Raw genomic sequence first — 27431 nt, forward strand, 5'->3', positions numbered from 1 at the left:
GGTAAACTGTGTGTCTCAACGGGCCACACTACAGCTCCCGCCACAAGATTCTTCTTTTTCTGTTTTTGTTTTGTTTTGCTGATTTGCTTGGCTTTTTTAAATTTCAATTTGTTTGGGGGAGAGGACAATTGCAAGGGGGCAGGGAGATACAAGGAATCAGAATGCATGATGTGAAATCCACAAACAATCAATAATAGTGAAAAATAAAATAATAAAGAAAAATGAAGTGGGTAGCAGGAAAACACAAATCAAAACAATTCTGAGATCCCACTTTACACCAGTCAGAATGGCTAAGATCAAAACCACAAGAGACAGCTCATGCTGTTGAGGATGTGGAGCACGGGGAACAGTTTTTCACTGCTGATGGAAGTACAAACTTGTTTAGCCACTTTGGAAATTAATATGGAAGTTTGTCAGAAAATTGGGAATCGATCATTCTCAAGACCCAGCTATATACCACTCCAGATCATATGCCCAAAGGACTCTGCATCCTACCACAAGCACACCTGCTTAACTATGTTCATAGCAGCTTTATTCATAATAACCAGAAACTAAAAACAACCTTGTCCCTCAACCAAAGAATGGATAAAGAAAATGTGAATCTACCCAGTGGAGTATTACTCAGCTGTTAAAATAACATCATGAAATTTGCAGACAAATGGATAGAACTAGAGAAAATAATCCTAAGTGAGGTAACCCAGACCCAAAAAGACTAACATGCTATGTACTCACTTATAAGTGGGCATTAACTGTAAAGGATAACCATGCTACAATCCACAGACACAGAGAAGGTAAGTAACGAAGAGAATCCAAGGGAGAAAATGAATGGGTCTCCCTGGGAAGGGGAAATAGAATAGATTTTGTGGGTATACTGGGGGCAGGGGAGGACAGGAATAGGAGTGATCCGGTGGGGGTGGAGGGAGAGAATACTGGGAGAGACAACTGGACTTGGGGGCCATTTAGGAGATTAAATGAAAACTAGTGGAATGGAAAATCCTAGGAATCCAGGAGGGTGACCCTAGCTAAAGACTCCTAGCAATGGAGGATACAGAGCCTGAACTGGCCATATTCTATAACCAGGCAAAGCTTCCAATGGAAGGACTGAGATACCAACTCAGTCACATAACCTTTGAGCAACAGTCTGTCCTGCCTTTGGGACCTGGGGTAAGGGTGGGAGACAGACTGAAGAAGTGGTCAAACAATGGCTGGTCCAACTTGAGACCCACAACACGAGAGAGAGAGAGAGAGAGAGAGAGAGAGAGAGAGAGAGAGAGAGAGAGAGAGAGAGAGAGAGAGAGAGAGAGAGAGAGAGCCCACCCCTGACACTGCCTGGAGGGCCAGGGACCAGAGGCTGCATAGTCCAGAGACCTCAAATAACCAAAACCAAAAAAAAACATAACCAAAAAAAAGGTCAATGAACTGGTTCCTAATGATACTTTGCTGTACTATCAGACTATAGTCCAGCATAATCAGCAGCAGCAGCAACTGATGGGAGCAGATGCAGAAACCCACAGTCAAACACAAGCTGGATCTCAGAGACCCTGCAGATGAGGAGGCAGGATTGTAGGAATCAGAGGGGCCAAGAAAACCACAAGAAAACTCAGAGAAACAACTAACCAAGAGTCATAGGGCTTCACAGAGACTGAACCAACAACCTGGGCGTCTGCATAGGCCTGTCCTATGCCCTCTCCATATACGTTACAGTTGTGCAGCTTCGCCTGTTGTAGGGCTCCTCTAACAGTGGGAGCAGGATGTATCTCGGACTCCTTTGCCTGCTTTTGGAACCCTTTTTCTTCTACTGGGTGGTCTCATCCAGCCTTAATAAGAGGGCATGCGCCTAGTCTTATTATAACATGATATGCCATGTTTCGTTAATATCCCTGGGAGGCCTATCCTTTTCCGAGCAGAAAGGATGAGTGGTGGACTTGAGGGAGAGGGGAGGAAACGGGGAAGGGACTGGAAGGGGAGGGGGGAGGAGAAACTGTGGTCCAGATGTAAATATGTGTGAGAAGAATACATAAAAAATGTTTCAAGTACTGATTGCTACAATGTGTTAAACTGCTCTGGGACAGGAGAGAACTCCTCTCTCTACCCCATGCAGAGAATCTCTCTATAACTCTGAAGGACAGCTTACAATCTGAGGTTTAGTTTTTCACCCATGGGCTTCACCAAACAAGTGTCTGGTATCTGTTCATGATTATCCTAGCCTCATGTAAAACAGCTGATCTGAAATGACTTCTAGTGTAGGGGACACATGGATGTCACTGGGAAGGGGATTTGGTGGGTGGGGGTGGGTGAGGATGGGAACACAAAGGATCAGGTGGAAGAAGAAAGAACAGATGGAGAGAGTATGGGGAGAAAAGACTGGAATAGCTGTGGGCATTTAGATGTTAATGTGGAAACCTGGAGCAGTGACCCTAGCAAGAACTCCTAGGAATGGAGGACAAAGCCTGTAACCAGGTTAGGCTTCCAGTGCTGAGACTAGGACATCAACCCAGCCACAAAACTTCTGACCCACAACCTGTCCTGCCTGCAAGACTTACTGGAGCAATGGTGGCCTAGAGCTTGTGGGAATGGCCAACCAGTGACTGGTCTAATTTGAGGCCCAAGCCATGAGTGGGAACCCGTGCCCTCACTGCCTAGATGGCCAGGAACTGGAAGCTGGATGGCTCAGAGACCTAGGAGAGAACCACACCCAAGTGACAACTCAGACATCTAGACTAGAACCAAATACAACTCACAATAATAATAATAATTCAATGAATTCTTTTTGCTTTTTCAAGACAGGGTTTTTCTGTACCTTTGGAGCCTGTCCTAGAACTAGCTTTTGTAGACCAGGCTGGCCTCGAACTCACAGAGATCTGCCTGTCTCTGCCTCCCGAGTGCTGGGATTAAAAGCGTGTGCCACCACTGCTTGGCTGAAATGATTCTTAACAATACTCTGCTATACTCATAGATAGGTCCTAGGTCAGTCATCATCAGAGAAGCTTCCTCCAGCAGCTGATGGGAACAGATGCAGAAACCTAGCCAAACATTAGATGTTTGGGGAAACCTGAAGAAAAGGGGGAGGAAGGATTGCAGGAGCCAGAGGGGTGAAGAACTGCAGAAAGTGATCCACAGAATCAACTAAGCAGGGCTCACAGGGACTCTCAGAGCCTGCGTGGGTCTGTGCTACGTTCTCTGCATACATGTTGTAGCTGTTTAGCTTGGGGTATTTGTGGGACTCCTAACAGTGGGAGTGGGGTTGCCTCGGACTCTTTTGTCTGCTCTTTTTCCTGCCAGTGGGTTACCTTGTCCAGGCACAATATGATGGACTATGCCTAGTCTTATTTTGCATCATGTTATGCTGTGCTTAGTTGATAACCCTGGAAAATCTGCTTTTTGAAGGGCTATGGAGCAGGAGTGAATCTTGGGGAGAGGTGAAGTAGCGGTGGGGAGGAGGAGAGGTTGGAGAGGCTGCAAGGAGAGGTTGGAGATATATTATATGAGAACATAAAGAAAAATAACAGAAAAATTAAAACAAAATCACCTCTAAACAAATAACTTGTAATGTTCCAAAACCCGAAGTATCTTGGCCTGGGAATTTCTACTTTATCAGCTCTCATCCAGATCTCCTTTGCCACCATCCTTACTCTTTTTTTATTTGTTCTATATCTGTGTACCACATCATTTTATATAATATCTCCCCTAGACATTAATTCCTATAGATAGGCAAAAAGGTCTCTTCCCTTAAAACTAGCACTGCTAATGAAGGTAGCAGGCAAAAGCACCTTGGCCTGGGTAGTGCCATTTTGATTTCAAGCTCCACCTGCAGGGTGAATTAAATTTAGGTTCTCAAGTGCTAGGGGAGCTAAGAACTTTCCAATGGCTGCCCTAAACCATAGACATACGTGTTATGCATCTTTAGTTCTTTAGAAACATGATGGTTGTTCTTAACACCAGAAGGAACAAATGAATCTGACTGATTGGACTGAAAGGCTTGACAATGCTAGAACATTCAAAGAAGCCCCTAATCTCTAAGCCCTGATTGGTGGAAATTGTAACTGTACTTTGGCAACAAATATTTGTGAATTTTGTGCTTATAAACCCACTTCTGTCCATGCTCAGGGCTGTCAGGAGAAATAAAAGCTCCTGCTCCCAAGTCCTTGTCCTGCATCCCTGATGGATCAGTTTTCTGTTATGCAGTGAATAAATAAAATCTTTGGAACCCAAAAGTGCCATCTCTCTCCTTCCTCATGGCACATTATGGGCTAGGTGTAACACTAGCAGTCTTCCAAAGAGGAAAATGATCTATTGAGCAAAGAACACATTTTCTCTCTTGTTTGCATTTTTATTCAGTTAACAACTAAGTACATTTCTTCAAACTTTACCAAAAAGTGGATTAGAAACAAAAGTGAATAAGGGAAAATAACAGCTTATACATTTTGATTTGTTTTCCTCTATTTTACGAAACAAATTACACTCTTTCACACATTTGAGAAAAATCTCCATTACAAATTCACGGCTGCTTGCTCTTCAACTTAAAGATTCAAGGGTTTTTAAAATGTAATAGAGAATACCAAAGTTCTTACACTTAAATCTTCCAGCAACAAATACTATGACCTATGTCATTTATAACTATTGACTCTGAATCTAAATAAGGGTTCCAAGAAAAGGGAACTTGAAAAATACTAATGTATAACACCAAAGCACAAGAAGAGACACATTATGAACCATCAGCCTCTCACTACTTTTAAGTTGGGAAACTCTGCTCCAAACCTAAGACTGTATCTGCCTCTCATTTCTCTAGGAGCAAGAGGAGTCACCAGATGTGACTTTCTACTCTGCCTTATCTTTGTCAGTAGTGCCACTCCTGCCTACAGCTTCAGCTTGGGCTCTCTCTTCCTGATCTCTCAAAGCCTCTTCATAATGAGATGGGAAGGCCTGAGGAACGGTCTCATTGACCTTGGCTAAAAACATCAGGACTTTCATCTTGGTGGTTTCTGCATGAGCCCGGGGACCCCAAAGGAATTCATAGGATGGAGGATCACTGTTAGCTACCTGCCGGTACTCCAGGTACTTTTCTTTAACCAAATCTTTGGTGATGAGATTTCGGGGCTCCCCAAAGATTATGTGCACCTTCCCATCAAAGATTCCCAAAATATTCAGGAAATCCCACATCTCTTTCTCAGTGGCACGGTTGCCATTTAAGAAGATCACACCCAGCAGAGGCATCAGAAGCCCATTCTGGGGAAAAGGCAAGCCAGTGGTCAGAGTCTCACCAATGCTGGGGTCTAACTTACTGACAAGGGTGTAGTAGCTACTATTGGGCTTGATTTGCTTCACTTCAAGTCCAAAAACAAGCTGTAAGCGCTCAGAGGCTTTCTTGAGGATCTCAGGGAAGTCCTCTTTGAATCGCCTGTTGATAATTTTCAGCATTTCTCCCTTATTCATTGGCTGCTTCATTTTGTATTTGCAGAGCAGGTACTCCATCAGCATTCCCGTCTTCCTTGTTAGAAGATCATTCTGGGGGCTCTCAGTGGACTGTGAGACCATAGCCATAGAGCTACTAGGATTTTGCTCCCTTCGGCCCTTGGCACCTTTACCAGATCTTCCTCGGGTTGCACCTTTACCAGTGGTGATGGTAGATGCCTTGCCCTGAGAAGAAGACTTCGGAGGGAAGCTAGCAGTAGACGTGCTTGCAACAGCATCTCCAGGATCATGAGCAAAGGAGGAGGGTGGCTCTTCTTCCTCTGTTGCCTTTACTTGAGCATCGCTGGACCCCTGGACCTCATCTTGGACCTGGCGGCGTTTCTCGCGAGCACGGGCCTTACTCTTTTGTCCCCTGGGCATGATGGCTGTGGTTAGAATCAGCAGATAAGAGTGTGGGATGGAAATCAAGTACTTTGGGTACCTGGAGGAGGGATAATGAGATCCTATAAGTACTTTCAGGAGGGTCATAACACTTTGGCTTTTAGCAACCTGCCTCTACAGGTCGTACAAACATACAAACACTAATCTAGGAACTCTTCTTAGTTAGCCTAAGCAAACAGTAAAGGAAGCTATAGTTTGTCCAGTGTGCAAGCAGCCAGGCTCCACTGACTTGGTGATAGCTAGGGCTGGTGGTGTCTTCTCAGTTCACACACATTACTTTTGACAAGTCCTAGAAGCTCTTTCCTATGCTGCTCAGCAACTGAACACTTAAATCCCCCTAGTATTCATGAAAAAAATGCAGGAAGGTTTTCCTCCCATTGCTCCTATAAGGAAGAAGTACTAATAGCTCTGTGGGGCTATCTCGTTTGTCTTTCTAGGTACTTATCATTAAGAATTATCATTTTGTCTCCATACAGGATCAAGAACCCTCCGTTCTCCTGTACCTTCAGCCAGAGGATCTCATCTCACTTATACACAATACAAAGAGATGAGAGACACCTCGACTGTGTTCTGTGGCTCCAAGGGCTGAGTGCCAAGAAAGCCACAGGCTACTGTTTCCGCAAACTCGGATTGAGGGAGAAGTACCTTCAGTCCTCACCTACTGTTTATACACTGACTCCTGAAGGAGCTAGAACTAAGCTCCCCTCTCTACACAGAAACCTTACTGACACTTAGCAGAGGGTGTGTCTATGCCTCTGTGTAGCCATACTGAGTATATCTTCCAGAGGTCCAAAGCTCTGGCAGGTAGGCTAAGACCCTGTCATATGTTGTTTTGCTCATGGTCCTCTCTCAAAGTCTTCAATCTGAGTCTCAAGAAGGTGATGGGGAAGCTCAGCCAATCACCTTGTCTATGGGGTGTGTCCCCCCCCCCCCCCCGGGCCCACAAATAGTTCATAAAACATCCATGTGTGTCTGTTTTTCCTCTTTGTTTTCCTGCGCTCCGCTGGAACCCTGGCTTTGTAAGCTCCCTTTCTTCCCCTTATTAAAGCTGAATATTTTATATTAAAGCTAGTCTGGTTAATTCTATCGACCACTCGCCAACAAGAAAGCACAAATTCTTCTCCTTGCTTATTCATCAGACTAAGACCCTCATTTTTCTATTAGTCTTGCAGAGAAACTAAGGGAACTTCTTAACTGAGACCTCATGGGGGATAACATCAAGAGGGATTCCTTGGGACCGCTCTTAATATGGGGCGTGATTTCCCTGAATTCCTCATGATCACCTGGAAATCTCCCCTGCTGACCTGATGCCCTTCATAGAAGATTAATATTTTTAGCTCCCTCAGAACCCTGTGCAGAGAGAAAGCATGAGCTACAACAAGCTATCTTCATCCTTTATGAGACCCTACTGTTAGGAGGTCATGGGTCTCCTCAGTTACTTCTCACTCAGCTGAGATAAATACTCTCTAAATAAATCAAAGTAGCAATGTCCCAGAGACCCTACCTGAATAAACTTAGGTGGCATCTACTCCTGAGAGCTCTAACCCTAGATTCTCAAGTCTAAACTGTAAGCCTCAAGATTTTCTAGCTGCCAATTGATTCACTGCAACTCTCTCCATTAAATATGGAGAAGGGGAAAAGCCGTACTGGGAGATGGCTCTGTGGGGAAAGGTAAGCCTAAGAACTGGAGTTTGATCCCTGACACCCACATGGTGAAAGGAGAAAACAATTCCTGACAGCTGCCCCCACACTCCTATTTTAGCTCACAGATACACACACACATGTGCACACAGGCACACAATACACTAAATGTAAAATAATAAACCAATTAATATTGAGTATAAATCAGTGACATGGCTCAGCCTAATAGCCCAAGCTTTATTTTTTTTTTTTTTGTTTGTTTGTTTTTCGAGACAGGGTTTCTCTGCAGCTTTAGAGCCTGTCCTGGAGCTAGCTCTTGTAGACCAGGGTGGTCTCGAACTCAGAGATCTGCCAGCCTCTGCTTCCCGAGTGCTGGGATTAAAGGCGTGCGCCACCACCGCCCAGCCCCAAGCTTTATTCTTAGAACCCGTATGTGCACCGTGCCACATCTGCACATGTGTGCATGCGCACGCGCGCGCGCACACACACACACACACACAAATAAATGCAAAATATTTTTAAATTAAATACTGAACAAACTCCATTTCCACACTCGGGCTATTTCCTTTGGCTTCACCTTCTGGGGATTCTGCTCTCTGCTGTCCAACATCTCCTAGGAGCAGGGATGAGACTTGTAGATCTTCCTGCTGGAACCCAGCTCACTCAAGCTCGATGCACAACTAGGAAGATTAAGATTGCTCCCGCCACTGACTTGAATCCCTACATTTCCAACCCACGCCAACTTCTTGCTGGGTCATTAGAAGGGAACCGTGCACCACAGCTGACTACCTTGCTGAAGATTCCCAAGCCCTAACAGCATGGGCCCTACTTTGTGTACTATATACTACTGATCTACCCACTGGAATTTTTAGACGGCTTCTGGCAGGACTTGGCAGCTTGTGCCTTTAATCTCAGCATTTCCCCCCTCCAAAAAAACAAAAACAAAAACAAAAACAAAACAGTAAAGACCTCCTCTATTCAGAGGTTCCTCCCTCTCAGCTAACGGGTCTTTTCTTCGAAAAAAAAAAAATTAAACCGGGCCTGGCAGTGGTGGTGCAAGCCTTTAATCCCAGCACTCGGGAGGCAGAGTCAGGTGGGTGGGTCTCTCTGAGTTCCAGGCCAGCCTGGTCTACAGAGTGAGTTCCAGGACAGGCTCCAAAGCTACAGAGAAACCTGGTCTAGGAAAAAAAAATGAAATTTATCCCTGTGTGTCCTGACCCACGCATATCTAAGTAAGAGAACAACAGGTTGACTTTCTCCTTCCACTATGTATGTCTGGGAGACCGAATCCCCGATCCTCGGGCCTGCATGGAAAAGCGTGTTTCGCTGCAGAACCATTTTGCCGTTCCTGGTGTTTCTTTCTTCTCAGGGGGAAAATATATTTTCAAAAAGCCTCTGAGTGAAAATAACGCTCCACTTTGGTCATAAAAGCTCTGGCCCGGGACCTCCAAAGGGTTCCTGCTGTGATGACGGCTATGGAGTAGACTTGACGAGGATGTATACAAGGACGGAATACCGAGGGATAGATACAGGAGGACAAACAAATCAAGAGGAGTAGGGAACAACATTTTGTGGAGTCTGCTCTACCACGGGCAAGGGGTTAGTCCCGTCAAAACATATTTGGGGACCTTACCTTGATTCCAGAGGAGTTGGCGAAATCCACGCTCAGCCGACCGGCAGGATCCAGCAGCTGCGGAGGTGGAGTCTCCGTGCGGAGCCCGAGATTCTCGCCTTCAAAACGGAAGTGAGAAAGAACTGTATCCTGTCTTTTGCGTGGGGTCTCCTAGAGCTTAAGGCAGGGGCGCGTTAGTACGGCACCCCACTACTTCAGAATCAGTGTTCCTTGAGTGTCACTTAATAGATAGAAGAGCTTGAAATCTCTCACTTTACTGACCAAAGTCTCTCAACCTCCAAACCAAGCCAAAATCTCAAATTTTCCACAAAAACAATGGAGCCAAACCTCACACAGTGTCCTCTGCAGGAACTCCCAAATAGCGTCCTCTGCAGGAACCCCTGGGCATTGCAGCAGGGGTAGGACACGGAACTGCTTTGTTTGGGGAACAGACATTAAGAATGGCCTATATAGATCCTCCCTCTTATTCAGATTATATCCAAATTTTTTCCTTTGTTGAACTATGTTCCCACTTACTACAAATTACAACTTTCTTTTGGAGACATTTCAGAGAGACAGGAATTACCAAAATCTGGTGGTTCTATATGGAAACTCAGATGGGAATCAGTTAAGTGACCCTCACTCCCAACCCCCTTTTTTTCCTTTAGATTCTCAAGCCAGGGTTTCTCTGTAGCTTTGGAGGCTTTCCTGGAGCTAGCTCTTGTAGACCAGGCTGGCCTCAACTCACAGAGATCTGCCTGCTGGTGGACTAAATCCGTATAAAACCTCTCACGAGAGGGCTTGGAAAGAAACTCTAGACACATTAAAAAAAAAACCCAAAGTTAGCCATATTTTTTTTCAGCTAGTGGCTTGCTGCAGCTCCCTTAAAAAAGGTTTTCCTAATTGAGCTGTAGCAGGAAAAAAAGCCACGTTGTTTTGAAATGCTGGCTTTCTGGGTCTTGCTGCTAGCACGAGCTCTGACTCTTTCAGGCAGGAGATCCAGCTACAGAGCATTTGACTTGGGTTGTGAGAAGACTGCTGCAGCTTGCTTAATGGTGACATGGACCAGCTGTATGCCTGAGAATGAGGCTGTTTGCATGGCTCTCAGAGGCTCCAGCGCCTCCACCATGCTGGAAATACCATATATACCGTAGTAATGAAGCACCTGAAATTTTAGACTGGGCTGGCAAGCAGGAGGTCCCATAAATACCATAGTAATGGAGCAGCTTAAGTCTTAATAAGAGCTTAGCATTTTAAAAAGCACTCCTGGACAGTAAAGAATTACAAATATGCAATAAAGACAAATCCAGATGAGTCATAGTATTGGATAAATGTACGTAGACTTGGAAGAGAGAAGAAAAAGAGTATAGAGAGTCATAAAATAAAGTTAATGCTTTTAAAAAAGGTAACATCTTTAAAGGGAAAGAGTACAGATAGTCATAGATATAAAAGGAGTAAAGAAAAGACACATAAAGATGGATATTTCACAGAGAATTTGGATTATGTATATTATTGTGTTATCTTTGAATTTTTTGACTGCGAATAAACTAAGTACAGAGAGACATTTCATTATATGGACTGCTAAGCATGTATATTATAAAGGTATCAAGACTTCCAAATTCGAGTCTAAGGATATGTTGCTTTGGAAAAGAGGTTCTTCTCTTGTTTCCACAGAGGATGAGAACCTGTGGGTTGCTTCCAGACTGGTGTGGTTTTATCGAACAAGATCCCCCGAAGGTCACTGTGAATACCCCCCAAAATTACTATATCCATCAATCAGCATGAAGCAGTATGGAGAAAACTATGCCCATATTCCCAAATACTGTCTATAAATGTTTGTTTACATTTAAAGGGGGATATGATATAGATATGAATAATTTGCATTGGTATGAGTCTTGGTTTATTGAGGCAAATTTAAGGTCAATTTTGTTATACATATATGTATTTAGGATCTTGATTAAGGTATTATGTTTGTGTAGCTCATTTAAAAATGTAATGTATAATTAAGAAATATATGTTAATACCTATAATAGTCATTTGTAGTCATGTTAGTTAGATTTTCTAGATGTTTAGAGTATATTTCAGTTAGGTATTTTTCAAATCTTTCAGAGACCTTCAGAATATGGCATTTAAATGCTTTAATAACTTAGGATTTTCATGACAATGAGACACATCTGCTCCTGGTAGCACCAATTACTTCAAGAGGAAGATGGGCATCAAAGAAGATTCTTATGGAGTTGGTTAGTCATTTGGGCAAGAAATTGCTCTTGCCTGGACTGCTTAACTGCACATACAGGACCCACAGAGAAATGACTACTGAACTTGCTTAAAGTTGAGACGATCTTTTGGGGTTCCTGCTTCATGAAACAGTCTGCGAGAAATTCTGCAGGATACAGAAGAAAGTGACTGGTAGGTGATACACAGATTAATGGGGATGGGTTCAATTAATATGTAAGAGTTAGCCAATAAGAAGCTAGAGCTAATGGGCCAAGCAGTGATTTAAATAAGACATTTTCTATGTGATTATTTCGGGGCTAAGCAGCCAAGAACCAACAAGCAGGCTGCTGCTACACATTCTATTGATTTTGTATTTATTTTGGTATTCATTTGCTTCATATCTGTCTGTGTACTTGTGCTCTAAATGAAACTCAAATTTATGCTCCAGTTAAAAACTGACGAGGATCTCAAGATAAATCTTATCAGTAGAACACACTGATCTCTTAGTTTTCTTTGCCAACCAAGTAAAAATTCTTCTAAAATACTTGCTTTCTTCACAGAAGGATACAGCCAGATGATTTTCTAAGCCTTGGATCTTTTGAGTCTCCCCAATTTTGCATGTGCCATTGATCATATTGTATTATCTCTTTCTGTCTTTTATCTACCCTTCCCAGTTCATTTTATATTCTTATTAATTTTGTGCTTCAATTCAGTATTTTGGTTAGAGTTCATCTTTTTAATCATGTGATGTATATTTGGAAAGAGTAGGAGAAAGCAAATGAAGCAGTTTGTGGTCAGCTCACTCTGGAATATGTGGAATATGGTGGGCTCTTAGAGTACTTAAAACCAAGCATCTAGGACCTGCTCAGTCATTTATCAGCTGGGTGAGCTTGGGTACATTAGCAAACTTTCTGACCCTTAGGCAGTCCATCTGTGAGATCAGTTCATATGATCTGTCTTAAAAGATTGGTAGTATATGGTTAGTGTATGAAAAACATGAGGCACCATGCCTGGAGTGCACTGAGATTTTAAGAGACGCCATTACTACCATCACTATAGTTGTTTTAAGCACAGAGTATAGCATTCCACCCTGATAATTTTTTTCAATATAATATTTTTAGTGATTATTTGAGAATTTCACATTATACACCCTGATCACACTCACTTTCCAGTCCTTCTCCATCTGACCCCCACTCTTGTGACCTCTCTCCCTCAAACTAAATAAATAAATAAAAGTAAAAATAAAAAATACAAAAGTCCAATTTATTTTATATACATACTCACTGGAGTATGATCCCAGGGGCCTGCCCCTTAAATAGAACTGAGTCCTCCCCCTCCCACACTCTCTCCAGGAGCCATCAGTAGTGGAAAGCTACATTTAATCATTCCTATCATACATTTTAAGCACTCTCTTTGATGGCTACCTATTTTAGGTTGCTACTTTTGAGAGAAGTGGAAGGTAGAGGCTGTCACAGAAGCCATGTCCCTCTTTATCAAATGTTCATCTTAAGTCATCAATAGCACTGCAAAAGTGACTTCCTTACTCATGAGTGGTAACACTGGCCACAGACATTCCAGTTGCGGTAGGACAACAGACCCAGGCATGGCCCTCTGAAACAGCACAGGCCCAGATATTATCATGGTCACAGGTGGCAGCATAGACCACTCACATAAATATGGCCTGGAGGTACAGCACAACCCGTGGACATCAACATAACTTCAAGCAGCAGCACAGACCACAGACATCTTGCATAGCCCTCGGTGATAACATGGACACAGACATCAACACAGACTCTGGTTGTTGTAGGACCACAGACACAGACAGGACAGGGTGATCTGGCTGGCTCCCACATCCTGATGATCTTTTTTTAATCCAGAAGATAACAAAATGCTTAACACTAAGGACTTAGAAAAACAAATCAGCTCAAAATGTTACTTCCAAAGAAAATTTAAGAACAAGTTTTCTCATTATATCATATTTTCAGTAAAGGTGTTTTTCCCTGCTAAATCTTCTAGGATTCTATTTAAAAACCAAATCTGACCTTCTGCCTCAGAAGTGTCAGTCCTTTGGACATTGCAATATGTTTTAATCTGTAAATGTTTTGGGATACATTCATAGATATCCTGGGATATCATCAGCAAAAAATCCGTATCTGCTTTGCTTGTCCAGTCACACACATACACACACACACACATACACACACACACACACACACACACACACACACACACACACACACGCTTGGAAATTTAAATATTCTTTTAGTGGAATGGGCTTTCCAGTTCACAGCAAAGCATTATCTTCCTGTCTTCTGAGTTTCTAACCCCAAAGAGCGCAGGACATTTTCTATGCATGCCCAAGTGGAGATTCCCTCCAGTTTATTCACAGTCCCATGATATCTGTTCAGAGTAATTTTCTATTGTAGGCCTAGAATCTTAGCTCTAAACATCTATAGCTTCATCTAGTTACCATGCAGTCAACTTATATTTACCCATCACTGAGGAATATGGAGGTTCTCAATGTCTAATATTATACTATCTATGAAAATTTATACTAAAAATCCTCATTTGGAATTTCTCACATTTAATCCTCTTCTGTGGCTTCTCTTAGCAAGTATCTGGCCACTTTTATATTATAGATTCTCCCTCTGTCTATCTGTCTGTATCTGTCTCTGAATAAGTGTGTGTGTGTGTGTGTGTGTGTGTGTGTGTATGCTTTCAGATGTGAGTCTATATGAAGGAGCATGTACAAATATATGTAGATACCAGTGGTCAGCTTCAAGAGTCAATCCTCAGGCACTGTCACCCTGTATCTTTTGAGATAGGATCCTTCACTGAACTAGAGTTCACCCAGTAGGTTAATCTGACCCGCCAGAATTAGTTTGTGAATGTACAGGCCAGTGGTCAGCATCAGGGATCATTCCTTGGGAACTGTTCACCTTGTTTTTGTGAGAAGAGATCTATTATTAAAATCTGATTTTTTAATATCATAATTCTTTTTTCATTCTTTGGGAATTTTCCATCATGTGCCTCTATTTTACTCAACCTCCAGTCCCTTCTTAGCCATCCAACATCCCTGCAGTGTCCACCCAAAAGAAAATACCCCAAAAATTAATTCAAAGGAAAATAAAACAACAGCAGAAACCCACCTTGCACTGCTGTCTTTCCAAACCTTTTTTGTCCTAGTGGAATTGGGAGCTACAGTGTGTCACATTGCATACCCTTTGTCCAATCTACACTAGCCACATATTTTAATTGTGTAATGTATTGTTGGTCTGGCTCAAGGCCTTTGCCTCTGGCATACCATTACTACTGGACCTCTCCAAAACTCCTCTTGGATATCCTGCTATTAGTTGCTGTGGGACAATTCTCTTGCACACTGTAAAGATTTGTCAGTCATATTAGATTAATAAAATGCGGATTGGTCAATAGCCAGGTGGTGTGGGAATTTCTTTTGTATATGTGTTGCTTTTATTAGTTAACAAATAAAGAAACTTCCTTGACCTGTGATAGTGTAGAATAGAGCGAGGCAGGGAAAACTAAACTGAATGATGGGAGAAAGAAGGTGAAGTCAGAGAGAAACCATGAAGCCACCAGAGGGGAAAAATGTGAGCTGTGAGCTGGAACCTTGCCAGTAAGCCACGAGCCTCGTGGTAAATATAAAATAATAGAAATGGGTTAATTTAATATGTAAGATCTTGCTAGGAATATGGCTATAGTGATTGACCAAGCAGTGATTTAATTAATAGAGTTTCTGCATGGTTATTTCAGGAATCTGGGTAGCTGGGAAACTAACAAGCAACCTCCTACAACAGCCAGGCAGGATATGGGGCAACCAGATGAGGATAATTCTGGGAAGAAGAAAGACAGAGACCCAGACATCAGACAGAAGCAGAGGAAGCAATATGAAAATACCTTACTGAGAAAAAGTATCAAGCCATGTGGCTAAACATAGATAAGAGTTATGGACTAATCAAAGTTGTAAGAGCTTGGAATGCAGAGGCAGGCCAGTCTTTGAGTATGAGGCCAGCCTGGTTTACAGAGTGAATTCCAGGACAGCCAGGACTACACAGAGAAACCCTGTCTCAAAAAAAAATAAGCCTGAGCTAAGAGGCCATACAGTTTATAATTAATATAAACTCCTGTGTGTTTCTTTAGGGCTGAATGCCTTTGGGACCAGGCAGGACGAAAACTGTCTACAAATGGCACCTAAACATTTGGCAAGAATTTTTATGTAAAGCCTGAGAAAGCTTTTTTTAAAAGCATTCTAGACAGGTAATAAAAGAGTCAAGTGTGGCTTATTGGTAACTCTGGTAGGCTCTGTTTACTGGCAGTGAGCAGAGGCATGGGTCCTTTAAGAGAGGCGTCCTGACTCAGCATTAGCAGCAAAAACCTCACAGTTCTTTTAAGAGGCTCTGCCACCAAACATTAAATGGTGTTATGAGTAGCTGGCATCAGGCTTCTTGGGGGTGGCTTGCACCTAGGAATTCCACAGAGTTGTGGCAATAAATGTGACTCCCACAAATACTCCTGACATGAAGCTAGACTCTGAAAAATCTATGGAATGGGGTGGATCAGCTGCCAAAGCCACAGCTTTAATGCTAGCCATATTGCTTAGCAGATTAAAGACTCATGAGGTCAGAAAACAATAGAGATATACACTAAAGACAGATTCAGATAAGAAAAAAAATCACCTCTAAACAGTTTACAGTATGTTTAATAATATACTTAGGCTTGGGAGAGAAAAGAAAAAGGATAGAGAAAGTCCTTTAAAAGAAATAGAGTTGTTACGTATGATGACATACAACTTTAATCCTCACACTTGGGAGGCACTGCTATAGGAATTCCTTCAGCCAGTGGCCTTTAAGATACCAGCCCACAGCCGGGCGGTGGTGGCGCACGCCTTTAATCCCAGCACTCGGGAGGCAGAGGCAGGCGGATCTCTGTGAGTTCGAGACCAGCCTGGTCTACAAGAGCTAGTTCCAGGACAGGCTCCAAAGCTACAGAGAAACCCTGTCTCGAAAAACAAACAAACAAAAAAAGAGGATACTAGCCCATTTATGTTTGGCCTCATACTGTAAATGCCAACATAAAGCACACTCTTGCTCTCTCTCTCCTAGATTCTGAATTCGGTTCCTGTTCCCCATTCACGCAGTGGACTGTAATCTGTGAGTCTACCACTAAATAAACAACCCTTTATTAAACACAATTCTGAGCTAGTGGGAGATTATTTTGTAACTTCCATCCTTAAAGCAGAGGCAGGCAGATCTCTGAGTTCTAGGCCACTGTGGCCTACAGAGTGAGTTCCAGGACTACAGAGAGAAATCCTGTCTCAAAAATATCAAAAATTAAAAAAATAAAAATTTAAAAATAGAGTAAGAAATAAAGCCACATAAAGATGTAAAATACACAGAGAATCTGGATACTGTATGTTACTATGTCATCTTTAATTGTTTGACTGTTGAGGAAGGAACAACAACTGTTAAAATACATTTGATTATAAATGCTATTGGATTAATACAACCTATATATTTTGAAAATGCCTTGACTTCAAAGTTTAAGCCAAAAGATATGTTACTTTGGAGAAGAGGTTTTGCTTTTATTTCCATAGGAAATGAGAGGGTTGTATTCATTCTATGTTAGAAAAAGAAGGTTTGATTGGGGAAGGACCCTAAAAAGCTCTGATAAAAGCAGATGGCCCAGATGATCCAATGTTTCAGAGCACCTCTGCTGCCGTTTCTCCTGAGTTCTACATCCATAACAGCTTTAAGGCTGCTGGCTGAGATGATTAAGCCTCACAGAATACTCCAGTCAAGACTTGACCATAATCCTAAATTTTCTAAGAGTCTCTGAAAGATTGCTAATGACCCTCATCAGCACAAAGTAGCCTAAGAAGCTACACCCACATTCCCTTAATGAATTTTGAATGCTTGTCTTTGTTAGACTGTTGTTTGCAGGAAGTTATGGATAATGATCAAGAATAAAAGCTTAATAACGGAAATTAGATTCAGAGTTCTTGTTTTGAACAGATAAAAGGGGAAATGTTGTGGGACAATGATATTCTACACTGTAAAGATTTGTCACTTGTATTAGTTAAATAAAATTCTGATTGGTTAGTAGATAGACAGGAAGTATTTGTGGGGCAACAAGGCTAGGAGAATTCTGGGAAGAGAAAAATCAGACATGTAGTCATCAGCCAAAAGCAGAGGGAAGCAAGAAAAAATGCCCTACTTAGAAAAGGTAGCAAGCCACATGGCTAAACATAGATAAGAATTATGGGTTAATTTAAGTTATAAGAACTAGCTAATATAAGCCAGAGCTAAAAGGCCCAAACAGTATATAATTAATATAATCTTTTTTTGTGTTTCTTTGGGAACTGAATGGCTGTGGGATTAGGTGGGACAGAACTTCTGTCTACAGTTGTCCTAATTTTTAAAAATACACAGGAGTACATAAATGCACGAACCCCTGAAGTAATAGGTGGTAATGTTTTGTCATATATATAATTAGTATAGGAGGCCTTTCTTTCTATGTGTTGTTTCATTGGTTGAATAAAGAAATTGCCTGGCCTTTTAATAGGGCAGAAACTTAGGTAGGCGGAGAAGACAAAAGAGAATGCTGGGAAGAAAAGAAGTGTGGCAGACACCATGAATCTCCTGCCTGAGATGAAGGTAGGTTAGACTCATGCCGGTAAGCCATGACCTCATGGTGAACACGGATTAATAGAAATGGGTTAATCAATTTGTGAGAGTTAGCCAATAAGAGGCTAGAGCTAATGGGCCTTGAGGTAATTTAATTAATATAATTTCTGTGTGGATATTTCAGGGGTTAAGCTAGCAGGGTAGCGGGACGCGGCCCACCCCTCTTACTACAGATTGGCACCTCAATGTGGTCGACTAACTCCACATATAACATGAGAGACCAAGGCTAAAGTGGGCCTATAGGAGACCAAGGCTGTCCCTTCTCAGAGAACACGCTCAGAGGACCACAGAGGGCTGGCACGCTTCCAGTTCCTAATCAGGACATTTAAATATCCCTGTGCTACGTGTTAGCTTTCAGTTTTCATACAGCCAGGATGTAAATATCCTGCCCAGACATTTGAAGCTGACCCTGTTTCTTTGTCCGCACTCATTAGGTGAAGTTATGGGAACTGCTGTAAAGTTCCCGACATGAACACCTGGTATAATAATCTTCCCCGCTTCCCACAATCACTGCTGTATTTCCTCTCTTCCTTTTCTGCTCATCCTGGTCAATTTTCCCATTATCCTCTTACTTCTTCCTAACAATACAGGAGAGTATTAGCGGGAGACTTTTAACACTTCCACGTTATTTATTTATATTAAATAGTGTCTGCTTTTGTCATCTTTACCACTTTACCTAGGGTTTCACTAATACGAAGCAAACACTATACAACAGCTGTGCTCTCTGCCTATCCTTTCATTTCTGATTTTTTTCCTTCTTTTTAAAGACAGAATTTCTCTGTGTGATAGGCCTAGTAGTCTTGGAACCTGGAACATACTTTGGAGAATCAGGTTGGCTTCAAAACTCAGAGACTCTGCCTCTGCTTCCCAAAAGCTGGGATTTGTACCGTAAGTGCTGGGCTCCATTTCAGATTCTGAAGAGTAGTATGAGAGAATATAAAGGGAGATGGATCTCTATGAGTTTGAGATCAGCCTGCTCTACAATAGATAGTTTCCAGGACAGCTAAGACTACTAACCAGAGAAAACCTTCTCAAAAAAAAAAAATAAATAAAACACAAAACAAACAAAAAAAGGCTTCCAGATAGCTGGGTGGTGGCTGTGCATCCTTTGGTCCCTCCCAGATATCTGGAGGCCAGAGGTATGTTTTATTTCTTTGTGTTCCAGTCGGGCGTGGAAAACAGAGTGAGTTCTAGGAGAGGCTTCAAAGCTACAGAGTAAACCTATCTCAAACAAAACAAAACAAAACCCCTCTAGTTATCTCTGGTATAGCATTCCTTATGACTGACATACACTAGGCATGACTACACAGGTTAGGATTCCTCTGACTCCCAGGGGATATGCTTGCTCGCCTAAGTTAGTCTTCCCCCTGATTGCCACAGGATGGGCATGCCTAGCCTAGTTAGGAGTTTCTTCTGACATCCCACGGAATTGGAGTGGCTACCAGAGGTAGCATTTCTACTGACTCCACAGGATGGGAGTGGCTACCAGAGATAGACTTTCCTCTGATACCCAGAGGATAGGAGTGGCTCCCAGAGTTAGGCTTTTCTTTGACTCCCACGGGATGGGTGTGGCTAACCAAAGCCTCTAGGTATCTTTCTGCACATAAACACTTCCTCACAACACCCTGAGATGGGCATGGCTATCTTAATCCTCAATGCATCTTTTTCTTTTGGTTCCTGATACCATCTACAAGCCTGCGTTGGGCAGGACCAGCCAATCCAGTGCTTTTCGCGTGTTTTCCTAGGTTTGGGTTTTAAGCACTAACTCAGGCATTTAAGCTCAAGTAGAGAGCCAGGCAGTGATGCCCCAAGCCTTTAAGTCTACCACTTGGGAGGCAGGGGCAAACAGATCTCTGTGAGTTTGTGTCTAGCCTGGTCTACAAGAGCTAGTTCCAGGACAGCCACCAAAGCTACAGAGAAACCCTGTCTCTAAGGGGGAAAAAAGAGTAAGTACAGAGCTCGCAGGAGTTGGTTGTTCATTCCACTGAACACTAACTACCAATTTTGCTGGCGATGAAGTCTGATAAAATTCCTTTGCTTCTGTACTCCACAACGGGGCACTTTAGAGCCCAAGGCCAGAACAGCTCACACTAGATGTGAATTTCAGTTCAAGGTTCTTGCCTTACCATTTAGAAGTCAAAGGCTGGCTTTAATTGTGATCTAGGAAGCCATCATTTTTAGAATCAGAGTTACCATCTAAGAGTGGGGCAGGGGGTTGGGGGAGGCGGTCCCTGTTTCCTCACAGAAGCATATAAAGCCTGAGTGAGAACTAGCACAGCTCCTGTGATTATTCCCGACCTATTCCTCCTTGGTACATATTCGGGGTCATTACCTTGAATGCAGACCTCTCTGAGGACTCTGGTAGCGGGGCCTGAGCAGCAGAGGTGGCTTCCTTGCCAGCGGCACTAAGATCCAGTTCCTCCCGCCATCACAGGAAGAGAGGATAAACCATATCCGGCCAGGGGGCGGGCTCTAAAGAGTGACAGCAGGGCCAGGTTACTAAGGAACCAGACTGCTGTGGAGGAAATTTAGAGGGAGAGTCTGGTTTCCTTACTGTACTTCCCTAAGACACTAATCCTTCCCACTTGCCTACACATTCTTGAGCTATTTCATGCAGAGATTAAAACCAGAGCCTCTGAAGCCCCAGTTAATTCACGCCTTATCCACCTCGCCGAGCTTCCAACTCCGCCATACACTACCTGAGCCCACCTCCCTCTCTCTCCTATTTCGCATGTCCTACCCCAGGTTACATACAAGTCTTCTTCTATTTAGAAACTGAATTCTCAGCTTTCAGCCACAAACCTCTGCTCTCCAGGAACTCCACCCTCCCCACCACCACCACCTTGGGGTTGTGGGGGGCGTTAATAAAGAACACAGGGGCACAACTGCTGTCTACCAAGTCTCATCTAGGTAGAGTGAAGCTCGAGCTCCTGCCCCGTATGCACCCAAGTCTGCCAGCTACACACATAACCCTCCCTTGCCTCAGTTCTTTAAGTGGAAGTCTAGATTTACTACACAGGTTGACAGCTTTGTCCTGGATCTCAGAGTGCTGTGTCTGACTCCTGTCCAGAGCCAAGTAATGCCTCAGATTCTGGTCCAGTCTCCATAGGAAGCCATACTTTTCTGAGTCCCAGAGAAGATGATCTGGGCAAACTTTCTCACATGGTTCTCAAGTTTTGAGTTTCTTGGGCCTGACAGCAGGGTCATGTGTCTGAGCCTACACTTTCCCTTAGGAGAAAATTCCTTTCAATCTACAGAGGCTCTCTCAGATTGATTTTGGCTTTGAGCAGGAACTCTACCTTGCAGACCTGGGATTTCTGTCGCTTAAAGGCTATTAGGGTGCTTGCAGTGACCCTCTAGGCAGAGAAGAGATGCACCAAATACACTGTCTGCTGGCTCAACTGCATGACTTTTTCAAGAGATGACACCACCTACTTTGACAGCAAATGGGGTGGTAGTGAAGATGACTGGGTGGGGTCCCTTGCATATGGGCATGAATCCTCTTTATCCAAACTAAGTCTCTCTCCTGATTTGCGCTAGTAGACAGGTTCAGAGATGGGAGATGGCAGGATTCCCTTCACTATTCCGTCAACAGCCTTGCACCCTTCCTTCAAAGGCTGCACAGACTTGAGAAGAAAGTGATTAAGACATTTCTGTATGGGGAATACCTAGGAGTTTGGTAAGGATGGGAGCTAGTATTCCAAACATGACTTGTAAAGGAGGAAGCCTCTCTAGGTAAAGAGTATATCAGGCCCTGAGCAGGGAAAATGGGAAGAAGTTGGCCCAAGTTTTCCTGACCAATTTGGCCAGGAATTTCCATAAGAATTCTAGGAACACTTTCTGTCTTATCTGAGCTCTGTGGCCTATACATAAACTTTCTAATGAACATTTAATGTACTTGTCACATTTGATAACCTTTGGTGGTGAAGGCTGGGACATGTTAGACCCCAAAGCTAGGGAAGTCCAAACCTAGAAACTTTTTCTGAAAAAATTTATAGTAACTATTGGAATAGTCTGTTCCAATAGAGTAGGCTTCCACCAACCCTGAAAGGACATTTACAAACACCAGCAAATGTTTATAGTCAAGAATAGTAGGAAAGGTTTTATGTACGTCCAACTCTATTTATGTGCCTCAGACCCATTTCCTTGGGTTGAAATCGCCTGTGGGTCTTCCTTCCCACTTTGGGATTTTTTTGAGCACAAGTGCCACATCAAAAAGTGGTATCATTAATCAAGCTTTCCATATTTGAAACATAATACCTAGGTCTGAGAAATTCAAGAGTTCTCTTTGCCCCAATGTGGGCAGCTAGGGTAGAGATCAACAACCAGCTGCCTGCCATCCACCAACCCTCTCCAGGTTAACTACTTTTTGTCTAATACTGTCAATCTTGCCCCAGGGTGCATTACTGCATTCAGGGGTTGCTCATATATTGGGCTCCTGCAGAGTTTTCAAGACTTGGAGAGGACTCACTGATTCTCCAGCCATTTTCCAAGTGATCAATTCAGAAGCTAAGTTTCTCTTGACGTCTAAGAAATCCCTTTTGGATGTCTTCTGCAATGAACAATAGCTACCTTTTGGGGTAAGCAAATAGCTTGTAATAGGTGCCACAGCCAGGGATGCCAGCTCCTGTGACCTCACCCAGGGTTGGAAAAAAGAAAGCCTTCAGAGCAGTTTTGGACTTAAGAAAATCCTTCTCTATCTTTGGGCTACGTTTTTCTATCTGAGATGTAATATGGAAATACACATGATTTCTAATAATAACTTATGCAACAAGGGAACAAGCACATGCTTTTCTGATGTTAACCTTCTCTTTAATTCATCCTGCACAATCTCTCATTCTTGGCAATCTCTCTGCACAGTTATGTCTCCTTACATACAGTTACATTTGTTTTTACACAATACATCTCCCGTATATACAGTCCATGTACCACTATACATAATTGTATCTATTTTCACAGTTACATTCTCCACTTAGACTCCATATATTCTCCAATCAGCTGCTTTTACACTTCTTTACACAGCCACATCCCTCTCTACACAGTTACCTTTCCTGCATACAGCCATATACTCTTTCCTTTACACTTCTTACTATATACATGTCTTCTATATTGCTACATCTTCAAGCTCTCTTTCCCAACTCAGATATATGTGTGTGTATATATACATATACTATATATATAATCTTCTCACTTCTCTGAGAAAATTCAGCACAGCGCGCGCGCGCGCACACACACACACACACACACACACAAACACACACCACACACAGAGAGAGAGAGTCTGTTCAATTGAGGCCATCACTATCAATCTATCAATCCAGGAGATTCTAACACTGATGAAAAACTTCTACACAGAAGAATAAGTTGAACCTGAAGTTCTCATGGCCTCTCTGAGACTGAGAGATGAGGTTTTTTTCTTAGATGATATGTCCATATGTGTTTACCTTTAGGTCCAGACTGTGCCTTGTCTGAGCACTTCTGTTTTACTCGGGTCTTGCCTGATCCTCACTCAGGTTATTAGCTCAAGCTTATCAGAGCTCACCACCTCTTTCTTACCTGACCTCAGAAAGCTGCTCCTAGGTTGTAGCAACATTTCATTTGTATTTTAATTAATTAAGCATGTCAGAAGCGCAGAGAGTAAACATTCTCACTGGCCAGTCTTACAGGACCAGGCCACAATAACACTTTAAACCCAGTAGTCACACCTGCTGACATAGAAACTGTGCGGTGTATGACTTTAATCCCAGTGGTGCACACCTTTCATCCCAGAACTAGAGAGGATTATAAAAATGGGGAGACAGCTCTCAGTTACATCTCATTCTGAGATTCCTAGGGACGGGGATTGCCACTTCAGACTGAGGTAAAGTTAAGAGCCAGTGGCTGACTGCTTTGCTTTTGGGTCTTCAAGTAAACCCCAATTTCTCTCTCTGAGTTTTTATTAAACACGATTCATTTGGTTCCCAAATTTTGGGGCAAAAATTGACGAACTAGCCATTTGCCTGAGACTTTTAGCCACCATGCCAGGACAGAGCTTGGATTAGAATTCCAGCTCTAGGAATTCAGAGGAAGCACTAGGATTTCCAGGTCCCATCTGCCTTGGCTTAGCTTCCTCTCCTGAGGAGCCCATCTTTTATGCCACCCCTCAGGTAGCAACAGGGGTTCCTGTGTTCCTACTACAGTTTCCTGTGGGTCCTACAGTCCATTGCTTACCCCTAGCCCTGCATGCTTAAGGCTACCTTTCATAGACAGAAGTTCCTCTCTTACTGGGTCTCAAAGCTGCTCAGTCCCAACAAAACACAGAGGCTTATATCAGTTATAAACTGTTTGGCCTCATTAGCTCAGTCTTATTGTTAGCTAGCTCTTATATCTTAAATGAACCCACAATTCTTATCTGTGTTCAGCCAGGTGGCTTGGAACCTTTTTCAATGCAGCATTTCATCTTGCTTCCTGTCCCATCTGGGTGGTAACCGCAGAAGGAGCCTTTCCTCTTTCCTGAGTTCTCCTAGGCTGCTCTCCCTGTCTATACTTCCTGCCTGGCTACTGGCCAATCATGTTTCATTAAAACAATGCAAGTGACAATTCTTTCGTGGGTACAAGAGCATTATCCCACAGTACCTGGTGTTGATTTACTTGGAATTTGCGTGGGTATAGTTTTATGACTTGTGTGTGTAGGTGCTTGCACAGGCCAGAAGAGGGCATGGATCTCCTAGAGCTGGAGGCACTGCTAGACATTAAGACTCATTTAGCAATATTGAAAATAAAACTGATATAAGAGTCACAGTGTGTTTAAACATAAGTGGAATACAGCAGTGTCATCTCTAAATCACATGCTTAATCTAAATTCTTCATTTACTAGCCATGGAAACATGGAAACATTTAGATTTGTAAGTCTGCTATCCATGGAGAAATGATTTTGATGATGTCATTCTTGCATAAAAGCGATATGTGTATAGTACAAAAAAAATCTGTGCTTGAACCAGAAGGTATCATTTATTAATGTGAGCATTTAAGTCTAATTCATTTTTATCCTTATTTTTCTTAACATTTTGCCTAAAAGATTCTACAGAGAGTACTGTATGCCAGGTCATGTACAAGAAGGAAAAACAAGACCTTCTTCCCTGAAGATAACTAGTAATGAATATAAATAGATATTCTCTGTTGAACAAGATACCACCCCCATTTATTGTTTCTTTGGAAATAGAGAACTTATTGCACTCTGTCCAATAATGAGAGTTCTTATAGAATCTACCATTGCATATGCCATACCTCCTGCTTCTATTATCGAACATGTCCATTACACAGGGTGACAGCTTTGCAGTGCGTGTTTGGAAAAAGCATGAAATTTTAAATAAGAGGTCTGATTCCCTGCTATTTGTTCACACATATTTTAATATCAGAAACAAAACTCAGTATATATTCCTGTTATCAACGCCAAGAAAACAAGGACTAAAAGAAAATATTCACTGAAAAGTATAACACTTTTGAATATTTTTTCTTTCATATATTACACACCATTTTCTTAATCTAATTCCATAGTAGCTTATGAACATCATCAAATCCTTAAAACATGTCAAATTGTAAACTGTATTTCAAATCAATCCAAAACATTTGAGCTCCAAAATTGGTAAACAGCAGTAAAGAAACAGACTACAAAATTTATCTGTGTACATTAACCCCAAGTCAAAACTTTGCTAAAAGTCCCCCGAAAGATTATCAACAGCGTATTTGCAAAAAGATGACCAGACCTTTTCAATCATAAGCACAGGCTACCTTAGTATACCTCACTTGTGAGTAGGACGACTTAACTTGGTCTTAGTACGTCCCTTGGCCTTGCCTTTAGTGCCAGACTTGGCTGCAGCTGCAGCTTGGGCTTTCTCTTCCTCTTCAATCAAAGCCCTGCTCATAACGAGATGAGTAATACTCAGGAATGGTTTTCACTGATCTTGGCTAAAAAGTCCATCACTTTCATCATGCTGGTTTCAGCATAGGCTCTCGGGCCCCACAGGAACTCATAGGATGGAGGATCACTGTTAGGAACCTGACGGTATTCTACGTATTCTTCCCGCACTAGCTGCTCAGTGATGAGCTTCCTGATATCCCCAAAGATGGCGTGTATGATCCCATCATAGACTCCTAATGCATTCAGGAAATACCAGATATCCTCCTCAGAAGCACAATAGTTATTTAGGTAGATCACACTTAGGATAGCAATCACAATGCCCCTGGTAGGAACACCTAGCTCATTGCTGCTACTTCCATCATCCCCGAAATCTAGCTTGCTCACCAGCTCATATGCTTGACCATGTGGCTGGACTTCTTTCAGCTCAAGGCCAAACACCACATCCAATCGATAGGAGGCTTTCTTGAGGATCTCAGGGAAGTGTGCCTTGAACCTTTTGTTGATAACTTTGAGCATCTCTCCCCTCTTCATGGGCTGCTGCACTTTATATTTGAGGAGCATGTACTCCATCAGCATTCCCGTCTTCCTTGTCATAAGATCCATCTGCATGCTTCTAGTGGACAGTAGAGCCCCGGAGGAATGCACATTTCTATCTCTTGGGACCTGGTCACCCTTATCAGACCTTCCATGGGTCACTTCCTGGCTGGCAGGGCTGCTGGGTGCTGAGCTTTCAGACTGCTGTGGGAAGTCAGCAGTAGAAGTGCTTGGCCTTAGCATCTCCTGAAGCTTGATCAGAGCCAGCAGGTGACTCTGCTTTCTCTGGCTCCTTGCTTGAGCATCCTTGAGCCCCTGGCGCCGTTTCTCACGAGCACGTGCCTTACTCTTCTGTCCCCTTGGCATGATGGCTGGAGTCAGGGACAGCAGGACAGAGTCTTGGTAGTACAAACAGGTAACAGAGATACCTGAATCAGGAAAATAACGTACTATGAGCACTTTGAGCATGTTGAGAACACTCAGGCTTTCAGCTATTCTTTCCCGTCTTGTCTCCACATTATAATGACATCAGTGTTCTAAGCACTCACTGTATTCCTCACCTCTGGTCACCTTATATATACTGTTGAGGGTAAAGGATGGCTTGCCTTTCTCTGGTGTTTGACACTCTCAATTCTGCTCACATCTAGTACTAGGCTGCTGCGATGTTTCACAGAATCCCGGAGTAAGGAAGCCCAAAGGAGACTTGAACTTGAATGACAACACCAATTCACAGAACATGAATGGAGAAATCTCACAAGGCCATACGCATAGATGAAGTACTGTAGACAGTGTGTGTTACAAGAGCAAGATTCAGTCTTCTGCAGGCATAATCGCTCAGTCCTAAAACCATATATATGTAAGCAACACTAAATGGACATATTCGGCTGTATTTATGTCATTATATAACGAATGCATGTTTTTTATTATTATTACTTACACTATTGATATTATTGTTACATAAAACAATATATAC

At 42.7% G+C, this 27431-nt stretch overlaps 2 protein-coding genes across 2 annotated transcripts; both read right to left on the reverse strand.

Moving 5' to 3' along the window:
- Positions 1-4785: 4785 nt before the first annotated feature.
- Positions 4786-5832, reverse strand: LOC119804222 (melanoma-associated antigen B4-like). Its single transcript, XM_038315702.1, is given in 1 exon segment — positions 4786-5832. A coding segment is annotated over 1 exon segment (1047 nt).
- Positions 5833-25945: 20113 nt separating this feature from the next.
- On the reverse strand, positions 25946-26926 carry LOC119804223 (melanoma-associated antigen B4-like). The gene has a single exon (XM_038315703.1). It carries the CDS (start codon positions 26924-26926, stop codon positions 25946-25948), a length of 981 nt encoding a protein of 326 aa, XP_038171631.1.
- Positions 26927-27431: the final 505 nt, after the last annotated feature.

This window comes from Arvicola amphibius, chromosome X (assembly GCF_903992535.2).
Source record: "Arvicola amphibius chromosome X, mArvAmp1.2, whole genome shotgun sequence".
Lineage (NCBI taxonomy): Eukaryota > Metazoa > Chordata > Mammalia > Rodentia > Cricetidae > Arvicola > Arvicola amphibius.